Below are 21,629 nucleotides of genomic sequence, written 5' to 3' on the forward strand. Positions count from 1 at the left end.
CACACAATGAGGTTTTCAATATTTTTTCTAGTGTTTGAAAATAACTTTAAATGGTAAATGGCCTGTATTTGTATAGCGCCTTACTAGTCCCTAAGGACCCCAAAGCACTTTACATATCCAGTCATCCACCCATTCACGCAAATGGTGTATTAATGCCATTTTGGACCCCCCAAAAAAGTGAGGGACAAAAAAATGCTAGAAAAAAAATAGAGGGGGGGGGGGGGGGGGGGGGGGGGGGTCGGTCTGGAGGGGTAATGGGTTTTAGGGGGTTTTCATTATAGAATTAAATTGTTTCACTTCGCACGTTTACAAGAAGCAAAGAAAAAAGGAATCCACACTGACTGGGGTTAGTTGAGCATTTGTGCACTGAGAACTACAAAGCAATAGATGCATCTGCACAGCAGCCCTTCCTGACTGATGTGAAACCAGTCCAGCATCTGAGTGTGAGCAGGTTGGTTCTACCCAGCAACTAGGGCTGTTCGATATAACCATATATATATCGGATGACGATATAAAAACGTCTATCGTTTCATTTTACGCTATCGTTTGTTTTGCGGTGTCACAAAATAAGCTGTTTACGGCAATATTTTTTCATTGTTTTGATGGTCACTGTAGTGGCTATATTCATTTCTTAAAGTTCTCTCTTTCTCTTATATTTTATATAACCACACTACAGACGGACAAGCGCCTGTTTTTACATTTTTGTGATTTATATCGTTATCGTGATGATAGAATTCTTATATCGGGATATGAGATTTCGGTCATATCGCACAGCCCTACCCTCAACACAAAGCTATTACAGGGCTCTAGACTAACTTTTTGCCATGGGCGTACCGGTATGCCTAACTTTAAAAAGTTAGGCGCACACAAATTTTATAATAATTTACATAATATAATGTGTTTTTCTGGATACACTGTGCTTTTTCAGCATTCAAAGATTGATGACACCGTGTCAGAGCACTGGCTATGAATTTCAGAAGGATCAGGCCTTAACAGAAAAGTTAGCAATAGTTCTTTTCCTATTACAGCTACATCCACGTCTGTCGTGCCTAGGCGGCTCACTAGGGCTGGGTATCATCACTGATTTCTATAATCCATTCGATTCCGGTTTTCAAAGTCCCGATTCGATTCAACTTGGCCTCAGACAGTCAGAAATATTATAATTCTGATCATTTATCAGTACTGACTTCATCAGAATTGTGAACATCACAGCAGATGCCTTTGTGTGAAAGTAACTGAGAATAAAACACAGAAAAACATGAAGGAGATTTTCCTGGTCTGGCTTTTTATAGCAGATAACCTTAAAAATATTGTTCTGCATATAAAGTTTAAATTTCTTCAGTATTGAACAACAGAAAAAACAGGCTTTCTTGTCCGAGGTCATTTAAGTGAAAAAAAGAAAAGAAAAAGACAGCAGCCACAGCGCTGTAAACAACGGTAGACTGGTGGGTAATAAGCCAATGAATAATACAGAAAACAGAGATTGGAGACAGGAAACTGTTCTTGAAGTACAGAAAGAGAGAGAGAGAGAGAGCTAGCTGTGCATAAAGTGTGATTTTAATAGTCGTGGAAGCAAAACAGCAAAATTCATGATGACATTGATCAAATGTGAAGCGCAGTTTGCTGCTTCTTTTGCTGCTGGCTTGGTGAATTTTGGTTGGAGAGACAAAACCTGCAGCTCAGAATCAGTGCAAAAAGACGTAAACACAGCGCGGACCGGACGCATCAGAACCGCTAAGCTCCGACAGCGTGTCCGTCTACGGGCCGTCGGGTGAGAAAGCCGAGAAAGACAAAGCTGATTCTGATGCGTCGGGTCTGTGTTTACGTCTTTGTGTGGAATCCGTGTACCTGCTCTCATTTGCTGTTTGGTTGTTTTTGAAATGGTTTTGTGAGCTTTAATCTGAGAATCTGGCCTTTCTGGCAAAACACAGTTATATTTAAAAGTCGATTCAGGATTTAATGAATCGATATCGCTTTATTCAAGCTACTCCCCTCCCACTTCCACCTGCACTTTCAACTGGACCACGGCCAATCATAGAGGTCCCGCCCCTTACTATCTCTGATTGGTTTAGTCCACGATAGGGGCAAAATGTGTGTCTGTTGTTGACCACAGGGAAGGTTGCAGATTTTTTTTTTTTTTTTCGCTACCCGAACAGTTGGTCGCACAGGTGCAACCAAATTTATTTATTTTTTTTAGTCGCACCACTGAAAAATTTGGTCGTATTTGCGACCACATTGGTCGCACTCTAGAGCCTTGTATTATGTTCCATGACAGAAACAAAAAACTGTTTTTCTAATTGTACATATAAATTTTAAACTTGAGTTTCAACTGCTCGTTTTTTCCCCTTACCTACCCACAATGAGCCTAGTGCACCATTTCAATGAACAAGGGTAGGGATAGCTCAGCAGGTAGAGTGGTCACCCCTTGATTGGAAGGTCGGGGGTTTGAATCCACTGAACGGCTATCCTGAGGTACCCCTGAGCAAGGTACTGTCCGTACACACTGCTCCCCAAGCGACTGATTGGTGGCTGTCCATTGCTTCACTGAGTGAACGGGTTAAATGCAGAGTAATTTCCCTACAGGGATTAATAAAGTATACATTATTATTATACATTCCATTACAGATGACCCAAAGTTGTCACTCATCCATTTCCTTAACTGTGTATCCATTTCAGGGTCGAGGTGCGTTGACATTGGGCGAGATGTGAATATTTCACCAGTTTCGCACAAACAGCGTTTGTGTACTAACGTGACCCATGTCTCTGGGAAGCCACACAGTAACAGCACTAACACACAAACTCAGCTATATGAGCGGGACTTTCACAGATACTTACAAATCTGTGATTATATTTGTAAGAACAAGAACTGTCAGATAATATTCAGATAGTTATTGATGTATATAATTCCAGAAAGACCCAAAGGTTAAAAAACAAAACAACTATCATTTCTTTGAACAAGGATAACACAGAGCATGTGATACCTTTGTGATACCTAAGTAACAAGTAATAACTGGACGTGGAGGGACTTCTTTGTTACTCTTAAACTGAAATCTAAATTAACTGGAACTCAACCGGTGTGCTGGAGAGAAGATGGAGAAAAGACGGCAGATCACGGTCACATTTCTGCATTTTCTAACTTTACATGTCTTTACCCTGGACGCTTTCCAGATGAATTACATCACACAGACAAATATCTTTTAAAGGTCCTACTGGCAGCGAACAAAAAAGCCATGACTAAGCGTTGGCTCTAGAAGCATCGCCACACAATAACTTGGTTATTACAAGTGTTAACAATCTACACACTGGGAAGAGCTGACATATGCATAAGACTTCAAAACAAAAGTGGGAGAGAAAAGGTGGGAGAAATCGCACCGTTATTTAGCCTCTGAAACAGACTTGATCGCGTGAGGTGGAAGAAGTGGGTTTTTTCTTTTTCTCGACCATTCTGTTTAATTGTGAAAATGAATAAAAACAAAGACTCCAGGTAGAATCTTTACAACACAAGACATTTTGAGAAAATTGCCGTTGTGAACTGATGAATATCCACTGAAGTGAACTGAATTCCGCTTTAAAAGATATCACTGGCTCGTAAAGCTTTGTCAGATCTCACACCTCTTTCAAAACACAAATATTACAGCTGTGATTATTCTTAAAGCGAATCCAAGCAGCTAATTGGCATTCAAATCCACCTGACTCGGTGTTATGAAGCTGACACTGTAATTACCATCAATTTACTTCAGATTTTCCATTTATTGTGTTCGTGTTATCTTGCAACCCCTCTGGCAGTTTCGTTTTATTGCAGCCTACAGTACCTGTCTGGTCCGCTCCCGCAGGTCTTTATCTTCATAATGGGGGTGGTTGGTGAGAACTCTGCCTGTGCACAGCTTGATACCCGCCAGGAGCTGCATGCTTCCAGCAAATACTGCCTGTTTGGGTGTCTTTGTGCTGTGGACAAACACAGAAACGAGACAGACAAATCAGTCACCTTTCTAAACATTTTCATAGTATATTGCATGACTAGGCTAATATAATACAGTATATGTTTAGAAGTTAAAGCAACAGAGAGATGGAAAAAGTTTTTAGGCTATCCACACAAACATCGAGTCATCAGAAAAGTTTGATTGAATTTTACTTTATTTTATGGTCTCCTGTTGTTATTCACTGCACAGGTTTTTGCCTTTTGAGCTGCTGCAATAATTGGAACATACTACTGATGGCATTTAAAAGTTTCTTTCAGAGACGGATGAATTAAATTAGAAAAAGATGCCAAATGATGTGCAGTTACAGTGCTACGGAAAACTCTACATCGCCAAGGACGAGCTTTGTAAAGCTGTGGCGTGTTAACGTGTTAATACAACTTAGTTTGTTGTGTGCGTGCATGAAAATGTGTGTGTATTCAAATCTTTTGCTGTGCCCCTGCAAACTGTGGTCAGGTACATCCTGGTTGCATTAATAATTCTCCAGATAAACATCAAATTGACTGCAGTGCTATTGTGGCAGACAGATCAACACCGCTGTGCATGTATCACTCAGAAAGACATTTAAAAGTTTCAGTGCAGAGATGGAAGGACCAGGGAACGACACCCACTACAGTGGAACTTCACCAATTAGGCTTTTATGGTAAACTAGGCAGACGGCAGCCATAAGAAGTAAGACAAACCTCTCAGCGCTTATTATCTGTGTTAAGTGGTTAGCACTGTCACCTCACAGCAAGAGTCCTAAATATGAGCTCGAGATGTTCCAAGAGACAAATTTACTGCTCGTTTACATAAGGAAAAGTAGACGAATTAAATAGTGTAAAAAGTATGAAGTTCCCAAATTGAACAGATAATTATTATCTGCATTATCTGTGCAAATTTCATATGTGCATTTCAAAGCTGAAAATCATATTCTTTGACAAATCTCACCGAAATATGTGGCCGTTTGAGCCATTTATGAACACAAACACAATGTCAGTTGAGGCTAAAGTTAGCAGTGCTAGCAGTGCCTCATTTCCCTGCAGGTTAAAGCCTGCACACCTGCGCAGCCTGTGGTTGCTCACTGCTGTGGTGGAGTGGTTATGTGCGACCCAACAGTTAACAGCATTCATGCATTAGTTCAGTCCCTGGGTTTAAAGACCAATATTTCTGGTTCAAACATTTTAATAGTCTAGTTTACTAGTTGTGCAAATCCTTAAACCCAAAAGCACCTTTCTTTGAGCAGCTGCTTGTGAAGGTTTTTTTCTTGAACTGAATCTAATAAAATTTAATGAATGGTGGCATCAGAGCTGAAATAAGAATGAAAATGGTCCTTGAAGAAAATCTGAAGAGGCCTGCAGACCTGAAGCTTCCATGGAAAAGAAGCATCTAAAAAGTCTGGAGTTACCTTTGGAGATCAGAGATGTCAGTTTCTGACTTAACTGATTAGCAGAAAACTCGTCATTAATGTTTAGTAAGTGCAGATTGAAGGTTACTTTTTTTGTTCTTTCAATTAAATGTTTAAGACTAAAGAACATCAACATTTGTGACTTTAACTTTTCCTGAAATGAATTCACCAAAGAAAACTGAAGAATGCTGAGAACGCTGTGCGCACTGCAAGCTCTCTGTACAGTATATACTGTACGCGTGTAGCACCGTAATGACCGGCTGACTGTTTCTCATGTGGATGTGCACATATGCATGAGTCTCGTAGGCGGAGCGGAGTGGAGGGTATTCAAACATGTTCCAAGGTGGACGTGTGGGTTGATGCTTTGGCCTCCTGACCTTCAGCAGGAACGCGTCGTTGTCCTTTCTGTCCATTTTGCTTCTTTGCTGCCTTTAAGCCAACATTTTCTTTCCTTCCATGTTGATTACATTTAATTTGATGTTTATATTCTTTTATGTAAATGGCAGAAAGGAACAGCCAGGAACCCTTTGACATTATAAAAATGAAATAATGATGTTCTTGGCTGAAAGAGACTCTCTACTGTGGCCAAGCACAGATCCTGCCTTGCTTCTATTTTCTCTTTGTGTGCTTAAACGTGTATTTGAGCGTGTTCATTAGTACCTGTTGCTCAAATTCTAGAGCACCATTAAGAAGATAATGATCTCGATTGTCACTCGAATGCAGTTTCTAACAGCTTGACAAGCATTTTAGCTTCTTCTTACCAGCCTTGTTTACCACCACAGCAGGGAGCTGTCGCTCAGCTATACTCTTCCTGCCCACCAGCACCAGAGAGAAGTTACCAGCTAGCTGAGGATTTGGCTTCTAAAGAGTCAGTTTGCTTTAAGTTGGTGGAGACAACGGGCTGACTTCCTGTTTGTTTCCTGCCCCCTAAAATCTCAAGTTGAATATTTAATCAATCCAACGAACTATGAATCAAAAATCAGGATTAACATACACCACATGACCTAACTGTAAACTGAGTCAGACCAAAAATAGCTTCATGTTAATAGGTTTGGACATAATCTATTGATATCGAGCTACTTTTCTACAGTTTTACATTTACCAGTTGTTAAAAGTAGTTCTTTCAGAAATTCGTAGTGATGGAGCTAAAGACCACGAAAACAAAAAGGTCTGAGTAAGTAATGGGCAGGCGCACCTCAGGAGAGTAGTTCTATTAATGTTATGAATTATATCTGTGGTTTTGCTGCTGTCATGAAAAAAGAGAGGGCAAAAAAAACTACATTAATACACCAAGAAAAGTCTCGACCTTGTCTGGAAAAACATATCTGAACCAATTCACCTGCTCGTGCTTTTATGATTTTGGTATAAAGATTTGTGAGAACTGTCAAAGGCTTTTTAAGAGTCATGCCAGCATTTGCCTTCAGAACAGATTAACTTATCACCCGCAGTCACAAAGGACTGAAAGCACTCTTTGACCTCTTTGCAAACAATTCAAATTCAACATAAAGCTCAGCAACACAGCCGCAACCCACTTTTGTCTGACCGGATCAGCTTTTTGTTACACTGAGCATTCGTTCTTTTTACAGTTTTCCAGAAGAGGAGAGAAAATGTAAAGACATAAACCTGAACAATAATTTTTAAACATCCCTAAATTACAAATGTCTGATGACATGATTTTGATTAGACTCCAGATTTTTAAAGACCGTAGGCTCAAACATCGACACTGCATGAAGATTTTAAGAGGTGATGACGGCCTGTTTTATCACACCGACTGCGCATCACTGCATTATTGGTGGAAATTCATGGCGTTTGGTAACTTCGCACTTTTTTCCAGCACAGCTTTGAACCTCAGCGGTGGTCTCAGCATTGAGCAGAACTGAAAGCGCCTCTGTGGGCACGCAGGGTCTGAGCAGCTGCTTTTCTGATGATTACTTTGGTAACTTCCAAAACACTCCTAAAAAATTTTCTTGCCTTTTATATAAATCTTATGTTCCACCTGCAGAGAGTGCAGCTGACACTCCGCCCGCACACAAAGAGTTACTGAGTGGAAGTGATGATGATGATGAGTGATAGTGAGACAGAGGACGTGACTCGAAGTGTTTTTATATAAATGCCAGGATGGCCATGGATTTTCTGCTGGTCTCACTTCTGATTGAGAAGTGTTCAATCAGGGACGTCGCTCTGACTCTGTCTCTAAACTGCCTCTGGATTAGCTAGAAAGCAGAGGAAGACACGCACACACACAAGCACAGATCACAGACACCACTTTCCCCATTTAAGGATGAAGCCAAATGCTTCTAATTTAGACAATTTAAAGCACGACAAGGAGGAGGATGACAGGAAGACAATTAAGGGAGCAAGAGCGGGAATGAGAGTAAGAGGAAGCAGAGTATTTAAAGAATAGTGAAGATACAGTCACACCGACAGAGCAGAAACACACATTGTTGCTGAAAGACTGATATACAAACGAGTAGTGGCACATATTTCTTAAGCATGGATCAAGCAATTTGTTTTAATTAGACAAACACAATGACACAGATCCACAAAACAAGGAGAGAGAATCCCACGAGGACTGGACAAGAATTATCTGGGGACCGTCAGAGTTAGGAGCTTAGCTTTTGTCTGGACAGGATGAACAATTGCAACTCTTCTTCTTCTTCTTCAGATGACCCCTGTAAGGGTTGCCACAGCAGACCCCCCCCAATCTCCCAGCATCCTCCTCTGTCACATCAACCCCCTGCATGTCCACCTTCACCACATCCATGAACCTTCCCCTTTTCCTTCATCCTGGCAGCTCCATCTTCAACATGCTTCGTTCATAAGTGAGACTGTACAGGTTTTAACTAAATGCTGAAGATAAAAATGACTGACATTGGATTATTGCGATAATCCTCATCCCTATGAAAACAAATTAGCCAGTCTACATTCAGACTGCAGCTCTTAGTGAGGGTAAAAGGAGGAAATTCTGTAGCTCAAACTCCACATTATTATTCATCTCGTCTGTATTCTCCACCACTTGTAGAAAGAGATGTCAAAGCTGAATTGTCTGAAGTGTTTTCTTAAGACTGGAATTTATTCTGCAGGGCTCACATTCACCTCATTTGTGTTAAACGGGGCAAAAATCTCAGGGACAAATATCTCAAGACCTTGAAAGATGGATACATGCCACCAGAGTTTAAGTGAGATGATATCTTAGCAACATTAAAACTACTTCAATGAATAACATCTTGTTGCAGTGCATCTATGTATCCATTTTCTTAATCGTCTATCCCAGCTGGCAGAGGACGAGGTACACCCTCGTGCCCAGGGATAATCAATGCAGACACAGGGATGACAAGCAAAACCCACCCAGAACCAGTGATCCCAGTGTGACCAAGCTCAATCCAAAGACATGTACGCTGATCAGACCCAGCATTATGCCCTCCTGATTAATATTGTATTCATCCCCTTTTGCCCATCCCATCGAGGCGCGGACTGCACTAGACTCTTAAAGGTGTTTTGTGGTATCTCCAAATTTTAGCAACAGATCCTGTAAGTTGGGGGCCTACATGGATCAGACGTGTTTGTTCCACAGATTATTAATTGGATCGATATCTGAGGAATATGGAGACCATGTCAACACCTCAAACTCGTTGTTGTGCTCTTCAAACCATTCCTGAACCACTTATGCTTTGTGGCAGGATGCTTTAACCTGCTGAAAGAGGCCACAGCCATCGGGGAATACCGTTTTCATGAAAGGGTGTACGTGGTTTGCAACAGTGCTTAGGTAGGTGTCAAAGTAACATTTCGGCGGCAGACAAGGGTCAGCATGGGCACCTTGATTGGTTCTTATTAGCTCATGCGTTGGATCGGACCTCACGAGCCACTTTTCGCGCCGCACATGCATCAGCGAGCCTCGGCCACCCAGGACTCTGTCGCTGCTTCACCACTGTTCCCTCGTTGGACAACCTTTGATTGATACTGACCAGTGCAGACTGGGAACGCCCCACAAGAGCTGGAGTTGTGGACATGTTCTGAGGCATTCATCAGGCAAAATGTTCACCCACCCACTAACAGGTGCCATGATGAGGAGATAATCAGCGTTATTCACCACCTGTCAGTGATTCTATGCCTGATCAGTGCATGTATGTGTGTATATGCATTTCTGTTTGACTTTAATATTTTGTAATATAATCACTTCATTTTTGTTTTGTTGTGTCAGTTTTTATTGGCAGAGCTAATTAACCGACGCGTCAGTGTGAATCAGCGCTGCGCTGCATCAGTTGTATTGAGTAGGTAGAAATTCCTGACATGCAGAATGTTTGGTTCTCACTGAATGCGTCTCTCTCTGCTCAGACATGAAAGTAGATTAAATTTAAAAAAAATTGGAGGAATTCTGAGGCAGAGAAAAGCTTCTATTTTCACTTATGCTGAAGAATAAATGATGGTAAAGTGAAAGAAAAATATTTTCTTTTCCAACCATTTACAGATTTGGGATCAAATGTATGCCTGTTCACATTCGGTCATGAAAAAAATAACGTAGTGATGTATGCTTTAATATTTTTTGACTTGTCTGAAACAATTGTTGGGAGTTACCAACCTCATTCCCAGAGAGCTCAGACCAGAACAAGCTGGGGAAATGGTCACTAAAACACTGGACGACATCATTTCATGGGTTTTGTAACATTTTAATGAATATATGTTTGGTGTTTAAGATTTTAAACGGTCTGGCAGCTCCTCCACTGCCGCTTCATTTTATTAGCTTTTGCCCATGAGAATCTTTACAATCTACAAGCATATCGTCAACTAAAGACCGTACTGTAGCGTTTTGTCATTCTGCTTTTGGGCGATCAGCACTCTCTGCGAAAGCTTGAACTCAATGGAAGTTGAAGTCCTGCCTGATACCATTAGGTACTGCAGCGCTTTCACCAGCTTTATTAAAATATTTGCTGAAAGACTTGTAATCTTTCTTTTTTTATGGATGTGAGAATCTTTTATGTGACATTTTTCACATCCAACCTGCTGAGGGACTGTAGATGTAAATTAGCTTTAAGCTAACTCTGGCACAGTGCATCAAATGGCAAACACTGATGTTAATATTGCACATGTACAAATATGAATAAATAAAATCAAATAAAAACATGCTTACTGGTTACTTTGGGAGTGGTTGTAATGGTCTTTAAGAAGAAACTGAGACACAATGTGTTTTCCTGTTTAAGCGTGTGGACTTGCTGTATAAACACATCAGGGTTTATGCTGACTTTTCCAGTGGAGTCGTTTTCCTTCACTGAATGGGTCTCCATGCTGAGTAGCTAGATGAGCCTCCTGAATTTGCAGCAAAACTGCTGTCAAAGCTCTCATTAATAATTTCCACTGCAGCCTTCATAATTCTCGAAAACAGCCTGTATATCTTACACCCGAAGGGCGGGGGTGAGCTGGAGGGGGATGGGGGGAAAAGCAAGGTAGCTTTCAAAATAAAAGCATATTAAATGGTAAATGGTTTGAATTAAAGCTCGTGAGATTTGTGCCAGGAGCGAGAAGGATGGACAGGAATAGCAGAGAGTATATCAGAGGGACAGCTCAGAGACCAGGCAAGAGAGGCCAGATTGAATTGGTTTATGTGAAAGAGCAGTGAGCTCCTCCTGTGTCCTGTGAGCAGGATAATGACGACGGAGCTGCCAGGAAAAGAGAAAGGCCGAGGAGGAAATTTCTGGATGTACTGAGAGCGGACATTCAGGAAGTAAAATATGGAAATCAATGATTTGCTGTGTGATCTGAAGAAAAGTTAAAATGCAATTTGTCTGCACTTTTAACCTTAGCTGTTCTACACAGCTCTTTAAAATGCATTTCTTATTCAGTCATTCACACACACACACACACACACACACACACACACACACACACACACACACACACACACACACACACACACACACACACACACACACACACACACACACACACACACACACACACACACACACACACACACACACACACACACACACACACACACACAGAGCTGCAATGCAAAGCTGCTACTGGTGCAACTTCAGCATTTGGCCTTCATGTTTTCAGCATGCAGAGCAGCTGGGGATCAAAACACCAATCCACCACAATCCAGAAGCCGATTCACAGGAGGCTGGCATTATCACTCAAAAATATAGAAATCACTAAATCAGAGTCGTGACACTGACATCAAAATCCAAGTCCAACAAATAACCTCATTCAAAATGTAATAGATCCCACTTCTGACTCATCTGTGCTGCGAAATGCGAGGTGAACTTTGTTCCCTGTTGGAGCGACGGTGCAGTGACAGCAGTGAGAATGGACTGAGGGGCCTAGAATCAGCTGTATTAAACATGTCTGGCTTTCCGCTGCTCCTCTCTCTGCTGCACGTTAACATTTGCACTGCCTTGAATACTTCATGCAGAGCAGCAAAACTACCTCGAATTTTCCCTTCATTTTTTCAGTAACCTCCTTTGACTGACACTGTACTGCTTTTGCAAAAACCAGCGTGGAAACATGAATCTGAGAAAAGCAAAGTTGCACCGGATTCAGGAGGAAGCGGAGAGAGAGCACACCGGCTAGATGGAGGTGATGTTTGTGACTTTAAAAACTGCTCACTCTCAACTATAACTCAAAGTTGGAGGCAGTTGAACATCCAGGCAGTGCTATTGATTTATCGACTGCCCATTTAGAACACAGTATCAGCCTACAGCGGAGCTGTGGAGCCAACTCTGTTATCAAGTGCAAACTTGTGAATTATGGCTGCGCCTTAGTTCTTCAAACTCATAAAGTCACGGGTCATGAAAGAGAGTCTTGGGAATTATGATAATCTCCTCATCAGCCTGTCTTAACTCACACACTTCTATACTAATGAGGGCCTCAAGCATGCGTCATTAGCCCTGACGAGGGCCCTCTTATCTCTGATCTAATAATCCTAATCTCATCTCTGAAGCCATCGTTATCAAACAAACATCTTTATCCTTTCCCTAATCTAATCCTAATTCTGGCTCGAGAGATTGTAAAGATAAAGGCTTTCTCAGACCTTGTATCCTTTGACAAACTCTTCATTTTAGATCAACCAAAGTCAAACAAATGCAGCTACAATCATCACAACGAATCTGCGATAGCTTACGCACGCACGCAAGCTGTTCACGAAATATACTTTCCTCCGTACGCTGCACGTACGCTCGTCCTACCCTTTACTGTGCCGCAGTCTGAATATCTGCTTCTTGCATATAAAACGAAATAGCCTCGGCCTCAGTCACCTAGAGAATACAGCGTAACATGAACCTCCTTCCCCATCTTAACACTTTCATCTGGAATGTAATTAGCGCAGCAAGAAGCTTAGCACTCCGCCCTGCTCTCAGCCCCAACCAAGGTAACTCTAGGCAGCCCCTAATCCTCACCGCCTAATGGGATTAGCTCCGGAGGGAAGGGAACCCATGTCACACACACAAATACATTCAAAATCCAAACCTCTCCTCTGCTGTCTCACTATCCATATCTCTCTCGTTCTCCCTGTGCCATTCCACTAAGTGTTTAATAGGATTATACCAAAATTGTCCATTTCTTAGAAATCACATCTGGTCCACTCGGTGTCATCGCGCTGAAGATGATAGGATGGAAATAAGAAGCCTTAAATTATCATTCACTGAGTCTATAAGTGAACTACAGGGAAAACCTATGTTAAGTCATTCTAAACTGGTTTTAATGTATTGAGGATAGGCTGGCGTGTTTGGATGGCAACGGGATTATCTGAGTGGACAAAAACTATCATTTTTCCTCACAGAGCTTGTAAAGAAGATTTTGCAGCATCCAAGTTTTGTGTGAGGGGGTCTGAGACCGTTCCCCTGCGAAAAACAAAACAGTTAAAAGCAGATTTATCGTGTGTATTTCCATGTTGAAGTCAAAAGAGAAACAGTTTGGGTTTAAATTTTCAGTAGTAGCCCAAGCAGGACAATAAAATGTACACTATTGGTCTTAGGTGAAACTATTTAATCATCTCCATCCATGTTTTATTACTCTCGCTGAGTGGCAGAAGCCCAAGCAGAGATTCCCAGACTTCCAGGCCTCTAGCTCTTCTATGAGGCATTCCCTAAGCAGCTGAAGTGTCTGTAGTGTGTCATGGAGCTGCCTTGAGGTCTCCTTCCAGTTAGAAAAGCTGAAACACCTCAGCGAGGAGTCTTGCGTTTCGATATGGAGGAGCAGGGCTACTATCAGGGTGACCCAAAAACTCTTTGGAGGCTAGTTTGTGGCCACTGGTGACAGCAGGAATGTAAAAACACAAAAAGTGTCAAGTTCCCCTTCTCTCTGCCAAAAGAGATCACAGTTGTGCAGACAATGTGTCCTGTAACTTGCCTTTTCCCTCCACAAACTCGTATTCTCAGCAAATCAAATCGACTAGCTAACAACAAATCAGCTATAGCTAACCAAGAGCTGGTTAATCCTAAATTAACGACCTTTAAAGACGCTGTTAACTTAAACGGAGGAACACAGTCTGCAAATCGTGCAAACTCAACTGTGAATCCATACAAGACTACCAATATACCTGCACATAACATTAAAGAATGAACAGAATTCAAAGACATTAACACTTTTAATTGGACTGCTTAGAGCAGCAGATGTGTGGAAGTGTTGTAAAAAAAAATGTAAAATGCAAAAATGACTAAGCCCTGCGCTCTCTCACAATGGCCGACAGGAAGGCAAAATTACAGAAAACCGAAGGCTTAAAAACAGCTGTAAATGTGGTTCTTGCAGTTTTCCTTCAGCATGCCTACAAACACACCCACAGCCCTGACGTGACGAACAAAAGAAAACACTCAAGTTTTAGGAAAAAGGTGCTTTGGTGTCATAATATTTCTATTAGCAGCCCCTCTGGAAAAACCATAAGTCACTTTTTCTAATTTATTCTAGAACGGAGATTTAAAATACATAAGTTAGCATATCGTTCTTGTTATGTTACAATATCAGCGATAAGGATGAAAATCTTAATGACCAAGCACACGATCAGCTTCAGTTTGCACCACTACTGCATCCCACTTCATTCCTGACACTCAGCCGTAATGTTTCATTATCTCTCGCTTCTTAATTTGAATGCCTAACGAGTCCAGCAGCACTGCGCAGCGTCTGACCAGCGTTCAGCCTCAGGTCTGCGAGAGAGCTGCAAACCCAGCTGATAACTACTGACCTTGCCAACAATCCCAGTTAAACCAACTTGTCTGTGCTGGTGTAAGTGGAACATAAATGAGAAATTTAACAGGCACTAAGCAGAGAGCTGAGAGTTGTGTCTTTGGCCAGATGTTATAGTTGCACAGATGTAGGATATGCACTACGGGCGGCCAATCCAGCGCTGTGCATCCAACATGACGACCAGAAAATGACAGGCGCGCACAGATGTGCAAACACACAGCAGCATCAGCGACAGTTCGGAGCATTTCCAAATCACAGCTCCATCTCTGATCCCATCAGGGTGATGCTCTTGATCGGAAGCCCAGCAACAGAGACCCTGAGGTGGGTTAGAGCTCTGCCAACAGCTGGGTCCTTTCCAGCACTCCCATGTCTTATTCATGGATATCCATCAGCTCTCATCACTCATCAGACAGACTCTCCGACAAACAAGCGCCGAGACACACGCATGCACGCACACGGACACGCTCACACGCGGACTAATCAAGGACACGAGGCACGGTGAAACTCGATCTGCAGGAACAAGCGAATCAAATTTGCTTCAATATGATGTGCGCTCTGGATTTGTGAACGCCGGTGTATGCGCCTACCTAATCCAGGTCATGAGCTCCACGGTGTCTGGATCATAAAACTCCCTCAGTTCTGATAACTCCTCCATCAGCTTAGGCCAGAACTAAAGGGAAAAAAGACAAAGACAAGTGATGGAAAATTCGGTTTATGAAGCCATAAGCAGAGTATCAAACCCACTGATATATCTTTGATAACATCTTATTGCTTCACTGAACATAACAGGGAATACGACAGCTATTTAGATTCCTCCAACAGTAAAATAAATAAAGGGGAAGCAATCGTTTTAGTATCCTGTTAGGCTCCAATTGCTTTTCATCATTTTCTTCCGTAACTTCCATTTAGCCCATTTTCTTTCCCTCAGATCGTTCCATGTGGTTCCAGAAGTAAAACTCCAATAAAAGGTATGAGCACAAACCACCAAGAAAATGGCCTACCTTGTAATACAGGAAACCGATCATCACAACAGGAACGACATATCTGACAAGCCTCAACTGCAAAATGACAGAAAGAAAACAACTTTAATGAAATGAAGGAAAATAATTGTATCAGAAGCAGAGGAAAGTAAAGAGCCACACAGAGATATACCAAAAATGAGCACGGAGTGAGATAACAGACAGATAGAGCAGCTTTGTTCCCGACCATCGTTTATCTGATTCCTGCTGCCGTCCTGTTGTGACCACACTGACACCTAGTGGCCTCACTGGCAATGCCGGCACACGCTCAGAGTGCAGGCTGTGGATTCAGCAGCATAATGGTTCACCGTCACATCAATACAGGAAATCATAAAAGATAGAAAAATCTTTCAAGAGCGCCTCGCAGTGAGCTTTAAACGAGATCAATGTCAGTCACACTGGAGGGTGGTGACAGGCATAATGTGCAGTGTTACTAGAACTGGGAATCAAACCTCAGTACGTTCAGAGACATGTTTGAGAACAAAGTACACACTTCAAATTTTTCTAAAACGACAGTTAGAAGTCGCTCAGTGACTGGAAAGCTGTTCGGTCCAATCGCCCGGCCAGAAACGATCTAATCCGTCGTCTTTTTTTCCCCTGCTTGCTCGAAACTACTCTGATGAAGAGAATTTGAACTGGCTGTGCTCTAGTGTGCTTATCCAGTGGCCAGCAGCACAGCACTGTGGTTACAGACGACCTTTGGCACTGGGTAATAGCTAAAACAGCTCTTTACTCATCTGTGGAAGCGCGATATAACGTAGCGCTCAGAGCATGTGCACTTTCATCTAGCAGGTCAAGAACATGTCATCAGCCACGCAGTGTGTATGTAAAGTTACTACATCAAACAGGTTAGCAACCAGTTAAACATCTAACAGACTCTGAGCCACATCAGCAACCATTGGAAGTCACATTTACAGGTAGCGACACCTAAACGGCACCGTGGGATCAACGTGGGACTGCAATCACTCTTAATGTGACACAGACGAGAGAAAAGCTACTGATCAGTGCAGTAAATGCAGTGAATGTGTTCGATTTGGGAAGAACGAGCTGGTCAGATCCTGGATGTTTGGCAGCCGCTCACAAGACGAGCCTGAAGAGCCTGTTAGCAACTGTATCCACACACAATATCTCCTCATGCGCAAGCAAATACCTCGCTCCCATGGGACATTAGCATAATGTGTTTTAATTGGTCAGTGGCAACAGTGGAGCATTTGAATAAACACGATCTGATTGGTAGAAATTCACCTCTTCCTCAACTCAGCGCAAGCAAAATCGGGCCATTTAATTGCAAAGTGCATTTACAGTTTTAGTCACTGTAACGCTGGAATTTCCCAACATTTGGGATAAATATAGTTATCCTTTTTATATTTTATGTTGTCTTTAGTTCACAAATGAATAATTTCTCCCATCTAAATGGAACAAGATCTGAGATTACTCAACCCTGACTAGCCTGGATGGTGAAGCACATTTTGTTCTGCAATTGCAGATTAGGTTTTTTAATATTTGAATTCTAGCTTTGATGACTGTATTTATGCTTCAGAGGACATAGAGTAGTGGAATTTTTGGAGATTATCGTAAACAAAGATCCTACCACCCATCCTCCCTGCAGCACTATTTGGAGCCAGAAGTGAAAATGTGAGCTCGTACCAGAAGTTTCGTGTTGCATCGGAGAGCGCTGAGAAGCACAGTCCACAGCTCGGTCCCACAGACACCGTAGGCTGCGACCGCACACATGTGGCCAGTCCATATATACTTCATTCTGGGCAGAAAGAGAGAAGGAGAAGCCATATCAAGCAGCGCTCGTGTCTCAACAGTCTTCCTCTTAGGAGAAAAAAGAAAACAGATCCCAGCCTCCATGACACAGACAAATTATACAGCTTGGACTGGAGGACGTTCCCTCAGCACACACACAGAATTCAAACAAGACGACCAACTCGTCTGCAGTTTTGCGCACGAGTTAGTGAAATGGTTTCGCTGTGGTTGAGTTTGATTTGGTGCCAAAAACACTGCATTATTTTTAAGTTCTGATCCAAAGCACATGAAGTCTAAAGCAAAGAGTTCTAAACAAATGAGAAAAAGATTAAACAGAGAGCAGCGAGCAGAAGACTGAAGACGGGGAGAATGAAATGAGCTGAAAAATTGTTGACAGGTGCGGAGATGGAGCCGTGCGAGGGGGGAGGCATAAAGAAGTGCAGCCTCACTGAAATAAATCTCAATACTTTTTTAATGCAAAGGAGCCGTCTGACAGAAACAAATGGCTTTCTGCACTTTTGGCTTTTCTCTCTTAATCAGCATTTTAGAGAAAGTGCTGAAATCAAACGTGTCACTTTCTGCCCTACCTGACTCTGTGCTAAAAGCTTTCAGGACTTTTTTTTTCTTTTGCTCCTTTTGTGGGAATTTAATCAGTACTTTAAATTACCAACTGTGACAGCAAAGCACTGTGTGAACTATAAGTGTTAACAGTACTGCATAGACCTGCTTTTCTGAATCCTGCTAACCACATAAATTCAATTATTATCAACATTTCCCTACACAGAGAATAACCCAGCTACTGACAGACTCTTATTTAAATGAAGCTACTTATGTGAACCTATAAAACCCTCATAGCCAAGTTGCTATAAACAACATACCAGAAAACTCCAGTTTCTTTTTTAACAGAGTAATTGCAGGTTTCTTTTACTACAGGGACAGGAAGTAGTAATTCCACTGGTGATCTCGATGGTTTTCCTGACACTCCTCACAAAGAGCCTAAAGTTAAAACACAATTATACTTTCCTAGTGATAAATCGTACATGTCAGCGTGTGTTTGCAGTCTGAAACGCGTTCAGGCCGGAAAATTTACTAATGATGGTGGCGATGAAAACCACTTGACAATTACAAATAGACGACTGGAGTCAGGTCTGGGAGGCTTGTTGTGCTCGAGGTTATAGATGCGAAATGGGGAGAGAAAAAAATTCAAGCCACAGGGTGTATTAGTCACACTGTCTGACGCTGCAGAGCTACTGATACGGCAAAAAGCGTCGTTGTTTTTTATAGAACCAAACCTTTAAAGCAAGGAGATAAAAATAGGTGACAAAGGGAATTTTCCATGCATGTGAAATTAACCACTAATGAATAGACAGAACTATCCAAACATGTTTGCTAACAGGACAGAAACAGCTGTGCAGAGACTGCTGACGATCAGGTATTTTACCTTCCTACAGAAGATATTAATGAGTAAATAAATGGTCATGATAAACCCCACACGGGGCCTTTAGGAGCACCATATGCTCACATTATAGATGCTATAAGTAAAAGCTAAAGTGAGTCATAGCATGTTTGATACTGAGAATAAAACTTGTTCCAGGTACAAGAAGCATTCTGCTGGGAAATGAACTTTTGTGCTAGCACACAATATCCATCTTTTAGAAATCGACTGAAACTGACTGAACAACATCACTAATGATATACCCACTGTAGCTCCTGATATTAATAATTTCACCTGATTAAACACACACAGACACACACAAACCCATAAAAGAAAAACTGAATAAAATGTTTGTTCATCCAAAAAATGACTTAAATAAGAACAAACTGTAAATGCCAACGAGAGCCGACACCAAACTGAAAACTGCAGTAGTCTGTGTAGAGGCCGATGCCGGTCAAACCAATGATATCTGGTGGTCACAGTTCTGATATTATAAGAGCAAATATCTCATGTCACAGCAGCAAAGGCTGCAGCCGGGCAAGCCAAAACATTCAGGAAATTAAGAAGAAGAGGCTGAATATGAAAGTCGACCACAAGAAAGACGGCGGTAAAGCGAGGTGCCAGCACTGGTGTCGGGCCTCTGAGTCTGGCACCTGCAAGCCGAGACACCCTCAGAGGTGTTGCTGCTCCACGGTGGGAACCTGCCAGTGGATTGTGCCATAATATTAACCAGAGAAACAGACCACTGCACGTCTGTGTGCCACCAGAAAACAGGAGAGGAAGAAGCAGCAAAGAAGGCTCTTAGTATCCGACTCCGAACATATGTACAAACAGCATTTGTACAAATATCGCACAAGAGCACAGTAAATACAGTAAACAAATGTATCTCAAAGAAGATGGTTTTCAAAGCCAGCGCACATGTAAACAGTATGCCTCCTATATCTTATCTTATTTCTGGAACCATTTCTCTCCGTCTTTCCAGAGAAAGGTTGCAACATGGTTGCCTGAGACACACATCGACTGCAAAAACAAACCAAACAAGCCTTCTTACTCTCACCGGCACATAAATAAATGTATACTTGAGCCACAGTGGAAAACTAAAAACTACAAGAAGGAGTTGAAAGCCAGTGAAAAATCCTTATTGAAAAAAAAACTGCTTGCTGAAATAGTATTGTGTACTTACAAGGCGAAATGAAATAAAAAGTTCTAAGTTATAACCTTTCTGAGCCACACAGCCGTGAGACTCTTCCCAACAGTGGCCTGCTCTGGACGTCTTTACAGCATAAACACAAGCTGAAACAGCAGTAAAGTAACTTAAAATGAGCAACTTAACTGAAACTATTTACCGTACCTTATAAATAAGAAAATTTAATGATTCTTTTTAAAAAACATAATTTATGGTAAGTGGAGAGACGGCAGATGGAGCTTCGTTAGCCGTTTGTTTGCACCAGGTCTTCGTTAAAATTCTGAAGGGGGGGGTCAGAGTATTAATTATCGATTGTTCAGCTGTATCGACTCTTTTTGCGTCTGCTGTGAGTGGTGCTGGATGGTACTTGGCGCTGAGGGCTGATCAAGGCTAAAGCGGACCATTCAGACACTTTGTGAGAGGCGTTTAAGAGGCACTTGGATTTTAGCATCTGCTCGCGACTTTGCATAATCAACTCATCAAGAGGAAAAGTACATTTGGAGAGTTCCCGTCTCAGAATGCGACTACTTGGGGACGTCTGCATGTAGATGATGCTAGAATTACGAGGTCTCACCTCATTGTGCTGAAAGCCAGGAGGCCGTAGAACAGCGTGTGCAGCAGATTGTAGGCCACATCTGGACGAAATGCCGCCACTTGCCCCTCTCTGGCTCCTTTCTTTTCCTCGGTGGAACCTCTGTTAGGCCTGCTGAGAAACCGAAAAACACAGCGACACAAAAGACAACAGTGATACATAAAACATTACATCCAGACGCTCGAGACGAGAGGCAGAAGGGAAGGTGGGTGGAATTGATATTATTCAGATTTCATTAGTAGTTTGAACACAAGTGGACACGCAACAATACACACACCCACGACCGTTTCTGTCTGCGGGAGTCGGCACGCAGACAAACAGACGAAGGCTCGAGGGCATGATGTCACTCCCCCGAATTGGCCTCCTGCACCGAATCAGACGGACACTGGCTTCCATTTGAATACAAATCCAATCCAGCTCTTCCTCCTACGTGAGCTGGGCTAAACTGGATTAAATTAATTCCCGAATTGGCAAATAGCCCTTTGTTCTATGAGGTTAGTATTCCAAGCCTCCAACGGCAGAGTGCGAGTTGATATGCTAATGTGATTAGTTCGATAGGGCCCTCACCTTGCACCACAGGCGCATGAGGCTTCAAGAGGCAGAGCGGCTTTGCAGAGCGTGAAGAAACAATGTGGAGCAGACACGGGGACTGTGACTACCACGACTGGGCTTCTGCCTCCTAATAAGCATCTTGTCTCTTCTATTTTCTGAAGGAGCCGAAACCTTCGATTCATTTATACTTCACTAATTTTTCTCCAAAGATATCTGCATATGAAAAAAAGAATCTGTGGGCAAGGGAAAGAGTTTCAGTACTGGAAGCCTTCTGGTTTCCTTTGTAGTTTAATTTTAATGCATGAATGTATGACAAGCAAAAGAGAAACAGAGCTGATGAAATGTAACTCCAAAGCAATGGGCTCTTGTTTATTTTTGCCTGATTTATCACTAGTTGCTGTAAAGAAATACTCATCAGAGGGTTCATCAGTTACCTGTCATCAGGGTACCTGCTAACTGCACCTTCTTCAAACTTTCCTTTTTGATAAAGTTTATAATTTAGTTAGAGCTGGATCAGCTGACCCCAAGCCATCCATTACTTAAAGCTCAGGC

The 21,629-nt window shown here is 42.1% G+C and overlaps 1 protein-coding gene across 5 annotated transcripts in view; it reads right to left on the reverse strand.

Annotated features, from left to right (window-relative positions):
• dpy19l3 (dpy-19 like C-mannosyltransferase 3) overlaps positions 1 to 21,629 on the reverse strand; it is an 81,047-nt gene that overhangs the window by 16,039 nt on the left and 43,379 nt on the right. For 2 of the 5 annotated variants that reach the window (XM_026175880.2, XM_080300630.1), the window contains 5 exons: positions 20,508 to 20,636; positions 17,208 to 17,319; positions 15,543 to 15,599; positions 15,129 to 15,211; positions 3,813 to 3,945 (listed from right to left, as the gene is read on the reverse strand). In XM_026175880.2, coding sequence (XP_026031665.1) covers positions 3,813 to 3,945; positions 15,129 to 15,211; positions 15,543 to 15,599; positions 17,208 to 17,319; positions 20,508 to 20,636 — 514 coding nt within the window. Of the gene's footprint in view, positions 1 to 3,812; positions 3,946 to 11,252; positions 15,052 to 15,128; positions 15,212 to 15,542; positions 15,600 to 17,207; positions 17,320 to 20,507; positions 20,640 to 21,629 lie in introns of those variants that run through there. The other 3 variants (XM_026175872.2, XM_026175896.2, XM_080300640.1) reach the window with 2 other exon arrangements.

Source organism: Astatotilapia calliptera, chromosome 1 (assembly GCF_964374335.1).
Source record: "Astatotilapia calliptera chromosome 1, fAstCal68.1, whole genome shotgun sequence".
In the NCBI taxonomy this organism is placed as follows: domain Eukaryota; kingdom Metazoa; phylum Chordata; class Actinopteri; order Cichliformes; family Cichlidae; genus Astatotilapia; species Astatotilapia calliptera.